At 39.4% G+C, this 12,444-nt stretch overlaps 1 protein-coding gene across 6 annotated transcripts in view; it reads left to right on the forward strand.

Moving 5' to 3' along the window:
* ARMC2 (armadillo repeat containing 2) overlaps nucleotides 1-12,444 on the forward strand; it is a 121,971-nt gene that overhangs the window by 32,905 nt on the left and 76,622 nt on the right. For all 6 annotated transcript variants that reach the window (XM_053592128.1, XM_053592131.1, XM_053592129.1 and 3 more), the window contains one exon: nucleotides 9,255-9,331. In XM_053592128.1, the coding sequence (XP_053448103.1) occupies nucleotides 9,255-9,331 (77 nt within the window). The remainder of the gene's footprint in view (nucleotides 1-9,254; nucleotides 9,332-12,444) is intronic.

Here is a 12,444-nt window from a genome sequence, read left to right on the forward strand (position 1 = left end):
ACTCAAATTAATCCACATGAAAAAAGCCAACAATCCCTTATATCAATGGGCAAGAGACATGAATAGAACTTTCTCTAAAGACGACAGACAAATGGCTAACAAACACATGAAAAAATGTTCATCATCTCTATATATTAGAGAAATGCAAATCAAAACATCCCTGAGATATCATCTAACCGCAGTGAGAATGGCCCACATCACAAAATCTCAAAACTGCAGATGCTGGCGTGGATGTGGAGAGAAGGGAACACTTTTACACTGCTGGTGGGACTGCAAACTAGTACAACCCTTCTGGAAGGAAGTATGGAGAAACCTCAGAGCAGTCAACCTAGACCTCCCATTCGATCCTGCAATCCCATTACTGGGCATCTACCCAGTAATGGGAAAGGATAAATCCCCCAAAGGAAATAAATCCTTTTATCATAAGGACACTTGTACTAGACTGTTTATTGCAGCTCAATTTACAATCACCAAAATGTGGAAAGAGCCTAAATGCCCACCAACCCAGGAATGGATTAACAAGCTGTGGTATATGTATACCATGGAATACTATTCAGCCATTAAAAAAAATGGAGACTTTACATCCTTCGTATTAACCTGGATGGAAGTGGAAGACATTATTCTTAGTAAAGCATCACAAGAATGGAGAAGCATGAATCCTATGTACTCAATCTTGATATGAGGACAATTAATGACAATTAAGGTTATTGGGGGGGGAAGCAGAAAGAGGGATGGAGGGAGGGGGGTGGAGCCTTAGTGTGTGTCACACTTTATGGGGGCAAGACATGATTGCAAGAGGGACTTTACCTAACAATTGTAATCAGTGTAACTGGCTTATTGTACCCTCAATGAATCCCCAACAATAAATAAATAAATAAATAAATAAATAAATAAATAAATAAATAAATAAATTAAAAAATATACAAACATGGAGAAGAAAACCACATTACAAATAAAAAATAAGAATAAAAACAGGTGAAAAGATATGAGACATGGTGGACACACTGTAAGAAATCATAAGAAATGAGCAAGTTATGAAAATGATTAGAGAGACTGAGATATATGTAGAAGGATAAAATTTGTATTCCTGAAGAAGACAATCCTCTCCTCCTTCTTCCTTTTCCTCCTTCACTTTCCCTCCTAACACTGCCTTACTTTGAATTGAGTGCCAAGCACTCTTCTAAGCAATTTACAAATATTAAGTCATTTAATAGTCACAAAACCCCATATAGAATGGAAGAAATTGTAACAGAAAAAATAAAAATATTAAGACATAATAGAAGACAACTTTCTGGAGTAAATATTTAAATCTGAAGTTCAAATGGACATGTGATATCCCAACAAAATTTGGTATGGATTAATCTACACTAAGATATTTCCAACGGTGCTTAGCACTGAAACAATACCCAGTACATAGTACATTATTGATAATTGTTTAATTGTTTGGTAAATGGAAGAATGCCTCCTATGGCCATCCAAGCTGATTAAACAAATCACATGAAAGGAGAAAAACACAGGCTGTCCCTGGGTTTTCTTTCTTTTTAAAATATTTTGTGTAAAGACAGGATCTCACTCTGTTGCCCAGGCTGGTCTTGAACTCCTGGCCTCAGGTGACCATCCTGCCTTGGCCTCTCAAAGTGCTGGGATCACAAGCATGAGCCACCATGCCTAGCCAAGCCTTGGGTTTTCTTAAAGCATCACTCAGTGCCAGAAGACAATGGAGTATCGTCTATAAAGGCCTAAGTATGAGGAGGGATAACTCCCAAATTGTATTGCCTGCCATGCTGTCCTTCAGTAAAAAAGCAACAGACAGACACTTTGGAATACAAATGAGTTTAGAGAGTATGTTACTCATGCACTTTCCAGAAAACTCTTAGGCAACAAAATGGTGAATCAGAATTCAAAACTTAGAAATGAATAAGCTGTGGTAAAAGCATTTGTGGTAAGTACAATATTAATTTTTTTCATATTGAATTAAAACTAAACAACTCTAAAAATAATGATATGGAACAGAAACCTTGACAATGTAGTAGTAATATAAATAACCAAAACAGTACTTGGGAGGGAGTGTGGGCACTAACTTCTTCACTTTCATAATAGGGAAATTTAAATGATACTATTTTCAACATCCTAATGTTTTCCATTATTTTCTTCTTTTTTCTTAACTTTAGAGAGCTCTTTTAGAAAAACTAATAACTCTTGTGAAGACTCACTCATCTGAAGTTCTACAGTTCCTTCAGTTTCACCTCAATTTCTGTTTTCTCTGTTCAATTCGGCACAATTTATACTTAATGCTTTTTCACTATGATAACATGTGTGGTTTGATTGCATTTGTATGTATCCACTTACCTGCCTTTCTCCCGCCCTTCTGTTCTTTCATTCTGCTATCTTTTCATCTGAATATATGCATAAATATGTCTGGGATGATGTTTACCTCACATTAATGATGTTTATTTCTGGGTGGTGGGTCTGGGTTGATGTTTTAAGATTTTCTTTGTACTATCTTATATTGCCTGGCTTTAAAAAATAATAATAAATGTATAATTTTTTCCAAAAATCGAAGTCATTATTCTTTTAAGAAATTAAGGATAACATGGCAGAGAAACTTTTCATATGGAAAAGACAGGCATAGGCTGGGATGATTTTGTAGAAGCCCATCTTGTTCAACAGTTTGTGTTCCATAAACATTTCTGAGGTAAGCAATGCCCAGTGTTGCCAGAGGGTCAGGAGACAGAGAAGGGGACCCTGCCCTTGAGGACCTTACAGACTTCTCAGCCTGGCTGCTCACGTGCGCTTCCTGGCCCAGCAGCATCCCTAGGGAGCTTGTGAGAAATGCAGGATCTCAAACCCCAGAACTACCAAGTCCGAATCTGCATTTTAGAGAGCTGCACATGCTTTGACTGCACACACAGGTTTAGAAGCACTGTCCAGTGACGAACTCTAATGGAAGAATGGAAGGGGAAGTGAAAGAAAGCGTCCTCAGCATTTAGAGATCAAACCATCTAATTCTGCCGTGAAGGTCAGGGAAGGTTACCAGAAGTGAGAGGGATGTGGAGGTGCCTTTTGAGGGCTGATTTTCAGTAGTGATGGAGCTTTGTGTACTTGGCTAAAGGAGCAATGTAAGCCAGAGGCTGGATTTGACACAGGGGTGGCAGGAAGCATCCTGAGGCTGTGAGCCGCAAAGCTGAGCAGTGTGCTTGGAAGGGAGGTTGGGGACATGTGAGGGTTGACCTTTAAGGCTACTCCCAGGCATGTGGGTCCATTGTTTAAATAGGGGGGGCACCACTGGGGAGGAGGGTGTGCGTGTGTATTTTTGTATTGGGCCATAACCTGACACCATAGGTACCTTGGAGAATTTTCTTAAAATTTTGATCCCTTTAAAATCACGTCCTTTAGTTTGATTGTGTTTGTGTGTAACTGTTTTAGTAGAATTCTGTTTTTAAGGTTTGTAATTTAGAAAGAGTAATAATCCATTTGGCAACTGTGTATCTGGTGCTTCAGGCTACGAAGCCAGGGTGAAAGAACCACCCCTCCCTGTCCACCCACTGTGGGCATTCTCAAGTTGCAGGCACAGTAGCTGAGACACTATAAAGCAAGAGTCAACAAACCAAGGCCAGGGGCCTGAATCTAGCCCTGTGCCTGCTTTTGTAAATAAAGTTTTATTAGAACACACTCACACTCATTCCTTTACATGTTTATGGCTGCTTCCACACTTCAGCAGCACAGTTGAGTGCTTATGACAGAGACTATGTGGCCACAGATCCTAAAATATTTACTACCCACCTTGAATCTATATGACTTGAATCTAATTCTATTACAAAAATGAGCTTTTTCTTTTGGTGAAAATAGGTTTAGTTAAAAAATTTCCCTCCCTCCCTCCCTCTCTCCCTTCCTTTTTTGGTCTCACTCTGTCACCCAGCCTGGAGTGCAGTGGCACTCGTAGGCTCAGGCAATCCTCCAGGGGCACACCACCACACTCAGCTAATTTTGAAAATATTTTGTAGAAGCAATATTATTTTGCTCATGCTGGTCTCAGACATCTGACCTTAAGTTATCCTCCCATCTCAGGCTCCCCCAAAGCTCCAAAGTGCTGGATTATAGATGTGAGCCACTGTACCTGGCCCTTTTTCTTTTATCCAGCGTGTTTTAAAATTTCCTCACATGTAATTTTTCCCAAAATGAAAATAAATTTATTGGTTTTCTTAAAAAGTATAAATCCTTCTATTTAATCTACTTTTTTTTTTTTTTTTAGTTATTTCTCTAACTCAGGAGTCAACAAACTACAGCCCAGTAACCAAATCTGGCCATCCACCTGGTGTGTGCAAGTGTGTTTGTGTGTGTGTGTGTGTGTTTACAGCACATTTAAATCAGTATGTTTTAAATAGTTATAGAAGTACCCAATAGCCTTGATTTTCCTACGTGGTTCACACAGTTGAAATACAGGGTGTCCATAAAGTTTGTATGCAGTTTTAAATAGTTAACTGTTATTTGCCTAGTTAACTATTAGTTAACTATTTTATTTATTTATTTTTTTCTTTTTTTTGATTTTTGGCCAGGGCTGGGTTTGAACCCGCAACCTCCGGCATATGGGGCTGGCGCCCTACTCCTTTGAGCCACAGGTGCCGCCCTAGTTAACTATTTTAAATGGTTAATTATTTTAAATTGCACACAAACTTTATGGACACCATGTATATCCATTGGCTAGCCCTTTAAGAAAAATTTGCTAACTTCTTCATAATAATTGGGAGAATTGTCAAAATTAGAGCAAAATATGGACCTTATAATATTTTTGAAGAAACATATTTTTAGTTCTTTGGAGTACATATGGTCCAGAAGTAGGTGGTGCCAATGGATGAGCAGTAGTTCCTCAGTCAATCTTTGTATTGATGGTTGGTTTTGATGGTTCAGAGTGAATTGCAGGACTCTCCCCTTGACTGAGACAAGGAGACCTTGCTTTTACTCTGAGACACATGAGCTACAGACGAGAGGCCTGGGAATGCCAGGACTCCAACCTCATTACGGATGGAACTGAGGGAAGAGCAGAGCTGGGGGAATTGCAGGAAGATGGAGCCCAAGGCCTGATCACACCAGGCCTAAAACTTACCCCACCTGTCTACTTTTGGGTAACGTCAGCCAATAAATTCCATGTGTTGTCTAAGTCAGTTAGAATCAAGTTTTTGTTACATGTAGAGTAGTATATCCTAACGAATAAAATAATAAGAAGAATTTCACAGAAAATCTTTGAGGAATGATGTCTGAAATTGTTTTATTTTTGGTATATCAAAAATCATTGTCAAAAAAATTAATCATGGTCTCTAATAACATAGAGCAGGGAGCTGGGGAGGACACTTATGCTGGACGACTGAATCAGGATCTGAAAACATCAGAAAGGTGCGAACCCTTTGCCAATTCCACTGTGGGATTTACTAAGAAGGAGTAAAGGTCCAGCACAGATGGGGAAGATCTGCCTTTGTGGCACATGCAGGACAGATAAAAGTTACCCACCACTCTGGTGTGACCTAAAGCTGCTAACGTCATTCTAGCCCGCATTCATTAGACTATTTATCTCCTCTTCGCTTCTTAGGCCATCCCTTTGGCTCAGTGCTGGGTTCCAGACCTTAACAGGGATCTGGATAAACAGAGTACTGAATAGGCTGGCAGGGATTTGAAACTCTGTTTCTCATGTGAGGAACATTTGGAGGGACTGGAAGAGTTTCTTAATGCCATCAGTGATGACAACAGCAACAATAGTAAACTTTTAGTTTTGAGTGCTTACTCTGTGCCTGGAACTGTGCTAAGCAATTACACTTCCCTTTAAATTAATCTTCCCGGCAATCCGACATTGGGGGGTACTGCTATTTATCACCTCCTCATATACAGATGAGGAAACCCTGGCTGAATTTAAGAAATTTATCCAACATCACATAGTTATAAGTGGTAGAACTACAAGGTTTAAACCCTAGGAGGACTTTAAGTGGTGAATTCAACATCTCTGGATAGTTGAAGGATTGTGAAGAGGGAGAAAGATAAAGATTTATTCGTGTGATTCCAATTAGTGAACGAAGACCAATGAATGGAAGTTACAGGGAGACAGAGTTTTGTTGAGTATGTAAGGCCATCTGTTCTTCCTCTTCTATAGTTAGAAGGAGGGATTTTCTTTTCTTGGTGACTGTCTTTGCCATTCACTCTTCCTATGGGGCTTCGTGGACTGCTGCATGGAAACCCTGCTTGGCTTACTCAGGCCGCTCTGGACAGTTCTTCCTCAGTCCTCGTCTTCCCTATGTGTTAATCATGCCTTCTTCCCAACATGCTTGGACTGCGTGAAGGCATAGCTTATTTATCTTGCTGCTTTGGACTCCTTTTTCCCTTTCTGTCCTTGACCCATGAGTATCTAGCAAGCCCTTTTCCCAAGTGTCTGGTTTTCGAGCCACTCTTCTCCATGGACACTGTGGTCCTTACAGAGCCCTTTTCCTGGTTTCCACATCTCCTTGGCAGACGCACTATTTTTCATCAGAAACTCAACATGGCAAAACCCAGACTTGCTTCCTACCTCAAACTGCCTCCCTCCCTGACCTCTCCATTTTTATCGGTGGCAACCCTGCCTTCCTTTTGCTCCAGGTTTTTCCCCTGACTGAAATTAACCACTAAATCCCATCAACCTTTCTTTTATATGATCTCTTGAATTTATTCCTTCTTTTTTAGTCCCACTGTCACCCTATGGAGATTAGTCCTTATTACCTCTCTTCAAATCTCCTAAATGCTCCTGTCATTGCCTTACTCCAAATCCCATCACTTCCTTGTATAAGAACCAATGACAATTTTTATGGCCCATCAGATTGGGTTCATTTACTTACCCCAAGGATTTGGGCAGCTGGTTCTGATACTTTCCCAGCAGAAACTCTCTCTGCCTACCTTGGTGGCCCTGTGCACGTACCTGCTGCCCTGAGCGTCAGGCTTCTCATGCCCCGCTGGACCTTGGCTGATGCTGCTCCCCTTGGAGAGCATTGTCACTTGCTGGCCTGACTTTTATTCTTTTAAGGCCCACTTTGTGGTCTGCTTCATCTACTCACTAATCACTTCTCCACATGCTGAATTTCACATTCTGGCACCTTATTAGTGATATTCCATTAAAAAAATTGTTCCTTAGTTCCTTAAAGTAGGTTTTAAACTTCATCAAGGTAATGGCACGTATGTTCTTTAGCTCAATAACACCCAGCAGCAGACTGCATAGACAGGTAATTATTGACTCAGCAGGTAAGAAAAAAATAATATTGACAATTTATTAAATTATTCCAATGTGTCAGTGAGAGGCATTGCCTTCAATTTTTTCTTTTCTTTTTTTTCTTTTTGAGATAGGCTCTCACTCTGTTGCCCTGGCTAGAGTTCAGTAGCATTATCATAGCTTACTATGATAATTCAATTCCTCAATTTTAAGATGAGGAAACCAAGGCCAAGTAATTTCCTTAAGGTTACAAAGATGATAAAAATTATACTTAGTATCAGGTTTTTCCTCTGACTGAAATCAACCATCGATTGGGCAGCATGGGCTCAGGGCTACACACTTAACCACCACATAAAATAGTATTTAATCCCAATCCTGTGCTCTTCTCAAAGACCAGTAGGTCCTAGCACTGCTGAACTTTTTCACAGAAGAAGGATCCTTCTTCTTCTTCTTTTTTAAGAAGTGAAGATACACAAATGAATGTATGGAGGCATCCTCATCACTGGCCATGACCTTGAGGAGAGTGGACCAATGACTTTGGAAGGCCATTTGTTGAAAATTACCTTGCTTGATTTCAATAGCCGTTTAGGACAGGTGTATATATTGAAAGGGAAGCCTTGCTTCTGTTGTTCTCAAACTTTCTGTTACTTGTAGGAGTGATAAATATGGGAACTTCCTTGGCCTCACACCTGTTGAATGTTTGGTATTTTACCTTTTCATTAGGGTTGATTTTATTTCTGCCTTCTTTGAGAGGACCCTGTTCCATATTCTTTTTTGATTGGGTAGGGACATCTTGCTATCAGATCTGACTTTTTATTGTGTATAAAAATAAAGCAACTGTTTCTGAGCATTTGATGGTTTTTGGTAAATTAGCTTGATCTTTTCCTTTATGATAAAATGAAGCATTACATGTTTAAAAAAAGAAGGACATGTTTATGGGAAAAAATGATATTAGGAGAAACTAATCCTGGGGCAGTAGGAAAGGCCAGGGGCCGAGACACAGCCCTGCCTGGTCCCTGGGGATCTCGCTGCACAGGAAGCAGGAGGAGCAGACACACACACGGATGTTCACAGTTACCGTGGCTACATGGATATACATGGCCTTTGTGATTTGGGGAGAAAATACTATATTTGGTGGACAAAAATAAATTTTGTGATGAAAGTTGTACTCTCAGAGGCTTTTTTTTTTTCCTTTCCACCATGTGTAGATATTTAAAAGTAAGTACTTTTGGAGTTTCATCTGTAGCTAAAGAGAAGTTGTATTCTTTAGACAACTATAGCCCTAAGTTGTACCCTTAATTTAGTCTCTACATTAAATATAACTTTTAAAAAGCCTGAGCATATAATCCTGCTGTTAGCCAGCCACCAGTCTTATTTGGAATACAAAATATTTGTCATCTAGGGACTGCCTGAATTTACCTTCAATTTTTTAGCATGTAGAATATTTCTAGGAATAAAACATTTTCCAGATCTATTCATTTAATTAACTTAAAAAGTGGAAACAGGGCACACTGTGTTGTAGTGGAAAGAGTAGTTGATTTGTAAATTGTTAAGACCTGGGTTCTGGATCTGACCCGACTATGTGACCTGGAGCCCATCTGGCCAGTTTGGGACATAGTTTCCTTAGAGAGAGACAGACTCAGAGAGAGCCCACCTTAGGTCTCTCCTCCTTACCAAAGGCTAGGCTTTGTGAGTCAAGCATACCAGAGTTCTTTCTTATTGTAATAGTGACCTCTTGTGGTGTATATCCTTAATCAATTTATTTGTGGTTTGCAAAGTTAACTGGATGTTTTTGTTCTTTCTAGTAATTATATTTCACACTGTTAGGCAAATATGACTTATTTTAAAAAGATAAATCTTAGTTGGAAATCAGAGGTTGGGTAAAACAGGATATAGAACACCAAATCCCATCTTATAAAACAATTTTCTGTGGTTTCTTGTGAAATGGTGTACAGCCAGCTCTGGTCATTTACAAAAAGAGAAATGCTTTGGTGTTTGTGCTGAGTGTTCTGTGTATTTCTCTTCCTCCCAGGGACCAGGGGAAGAGGCGCACCCGGACCTTATCATGCCCCAGCAGCTCAGACGGGAGCAGGCTGCAAACCAAAGCAGGTAAGAAGTCCTCACCCTCCATCCCAGCGCCTCCATCCCAGGGAAAACACTGGCGCTGACTCACTGAAAACTCAGCAACTTTGTCACAGCTCAACATTTATTTTTACAAGTACCTATTATTTTTACAACAATCTTATTCTTCTTGTCATTACCCAGCCAGGATACCTCAAACATCTTTAGGTTACAGTCAATGATTTTAGAGAAATTGTTTTGTAAAAGCATTTGGAAAGCTGTAAAACGACATTAGCATAGTTTTTGTGTTCAAAACTCACTTAAGTGACACTATGTTAATGATATTAAGACAGTCCTTTGGGACTTTAAACCATTTAACTGACACAATATATCATTATATTCCACAGGCTAGAAGTGATACAAAATGTATTCATGCAATAGAAAAATAAGCAGTTAGAAAAATGAACTAATGTATATTATAATATTGAGTAAAATAGGTATAAACACAATAGTAGATGAAAAAATTAAGTTACAAAAGCAATGGCATATATATATATATATATATATTTTTTTTTTTTTGTAGAGACAGAGTTTCACTTCATGGCCCTTCGTAGAGTGCCATGGCATCATACAGCTCACAGCAACCTCCAACTCCTGGGCTTAAGCGATTCTCTTGCCTCAGCCTCCCGAGTAGCTGGGACTACAGGCACCCGCCACAACGCCCGGCTATTTTTTGGTTTGCAGTTCAGCCGGGGCCGGGTTTGAACCCGCCACCCTCGGTATATGGGGCCGGCGCCTTACCAACTGAGCCACAGGTGCCACCCAGCAATGGCATATATTTTTATGGATACAGATTTATGTCCTAAACACATAAAGTATAAAACACATAAAGTGTAACCACCAGATTTAGAATGGTGGTCACCCCTGGAGGAGGAGGAGGAGGGAAGTGTTGGGGGGAGGCACAAAGAGGACTTCAGATGTATCTATAGTATTTTATTTCTTTAAAATAAGAGGAAGGATAAAATACCACCAAATGTTACAATGTTATTTGACTAAACCCATTTGGAGTACACAGGTGTTTGGTGTAGTCTTCTTATTGTTTTGTCCATATGAAATGTTATGACACCAAACTAACACTGGGCTACAAAGTTATCTTCAAACCTAATTTCTTTTCAATATGAAAATGACTTTTGTGGCCAATGGGAATTTCTTTAGTATTCAGGAAGATCTTAAGATACACTTATTTGCGAGTCAGCATTGTTGCTAAGGATTTGAAAGTCCTATGCTAAAAATATCAGCCAATCCAAACATTGGGTCAGATTTCTCTGTCTATAACTCAAAGCTATGGTTAACAGCTAAACCACTGAGACAGCAAAACTTCAAAAACAGGCTGAAATTTTTGCTCAACTTACCTGATTTCCTGTTGAATAATAATTTTCATATTTAGCAAACTGTGAACCTAGAGAAAAGTGCTTTCTAAAATACTAGATTGTTGCCTGAGCCTAAGGACAAACTTTTGTGTATCTTAAAAAGCCATAACATGAGTCTGTGCTTTTGTTTCTAGAGTAACTCAGGGATCGTGTACAGAACGGAGGTAGGAGACGATCTGTAGTGGGTGAAAAGAGGAAAAGGTTGTAGCCAGACACAATTGCACACTCGGGGATGCCTGGGGGAGGGTTGGAAGGAAACCCTTCTATCACAGTGTCTGGCTAACTTCTGTTTTGAAAAGAAACACATCTTAGAAGCATTGAAAAGGGCCTGTGAGAGTTAAGTAAACTGTTCTGGGATTTCTGACTCACCCTGTAATTCAGTTCTTCCTGGCGTGAACCTGGTATTAGTTTTGTTTGTCCTGAGAAACAGGTTGATCATCATGGTTTCTCATAGAGCTGCTGTATTAAAGAGCAGATTGCATAGGAGGTAAAAAATGCTGACTTAAACTCAATTGGGCTTAAGTCTGTATTTGTAGTAAATGTAAGTGTGTCATAAATATGTGCTGATTAAATTATTTGTCTGGCTTACTTTCTGGCTTTTAACTTGCCTTGGTAAGTGTTAATTTTATTCATTTGCTTTGAACTTTGAATAGAATAGTTATCTGGGAATAGGAGCCACTGTGTTTTTTATACTACCTGAATATTCATGTTTACTTTTAGAATCCATTTCCAGAATTTATAAAAGTTAAGGCAAACTCCTAAAAATAATGATCTAAAAGATTGAGATGGTGGTCTATAAACTTTTTATCTGTATTTCAAAATTCCCAAAGTTCTGGAAGTTAAAATCATTTTCAAACTTATTTAGTGACCAGAGATGATGGGATGCCAATTATATGTTTGTTTTGTTAGGGTGAGTAAGCATTTGTAGATTCTGCTACGAAGTGTTGCCCCAGAAGACTGTACTGGGATGGTATGTAATATGCAATGTGCGCACCATCTTGCCTTTCTAAAATCCGTACATTTCTGAATCCCATACTACATCTGGCCCCAAGGGTTTTAGATAAGGGATTGTGAACCTGCACCGATGGGGACTAATTTCGTTGTAAAGATAAGTCAGCTTAGTATTTCATGGTGAAGTCTTGCTAATGAGTTAGAGTATCCAAAAACTTGCCATTGAGAGGCACTGTAATGTTTAATTACAGCTCTTTTGGCTACCCATTTTTATTTACTTTTGCTGCCAAAGTGCTTTTGGATGCCCAGCGCATGTAGAGGCACTATATGACCTTGGGCAGATTACTTAATACCCCTGGGCTTCACTTTCATCATCTGGAGAACAGGAACAGTTTAGGCACCTCCTCATAATGTTGTTATTCAAAAATAAAATACAGGCCTGCTGGATCTAAAGTACATGGCCAGTGGCCACTGTTATTCCCTATAGCCTACGTTCAGAGGCAGCATCTACTCTTGATGACTTGATAGTATCACACAGCGGTGAGACACTTCTGAAGCCATTGCCTATTTGTTTGTTTAATCAGGGAATGAAATTCATGTATGTTGTGTATAGCTGGATGCACAACACTGGTTTCAGAGCTTTCCCTGTATCGTGTTTTTTAATTCTCTTAACCTTGAAGGCAAACATTCTTGTTTCTGTTTTGCTGATGAAGAAACCAAGACTCGAAATGGATAAGAAACTAGCCCCCAGTCACCCAATGTGTTAATTATAGTTTTGAG

The sequence above is a fragment of the Nycticebus coucang genome, chromosome 5, assembly GCF_027406575.1.
Source record: "Nycticebus coucang isolate mNycCou1 chromosome 5, mNycCou1.pri, whole genome shotgun sequence".
NCBI classification, from domain to species: domain Eukaryota; kingdom Metazoa; phylum Chordata; class Mammalia; order Primates; family Lorisidae; genus Nycticebus; species Nycticebus coucang.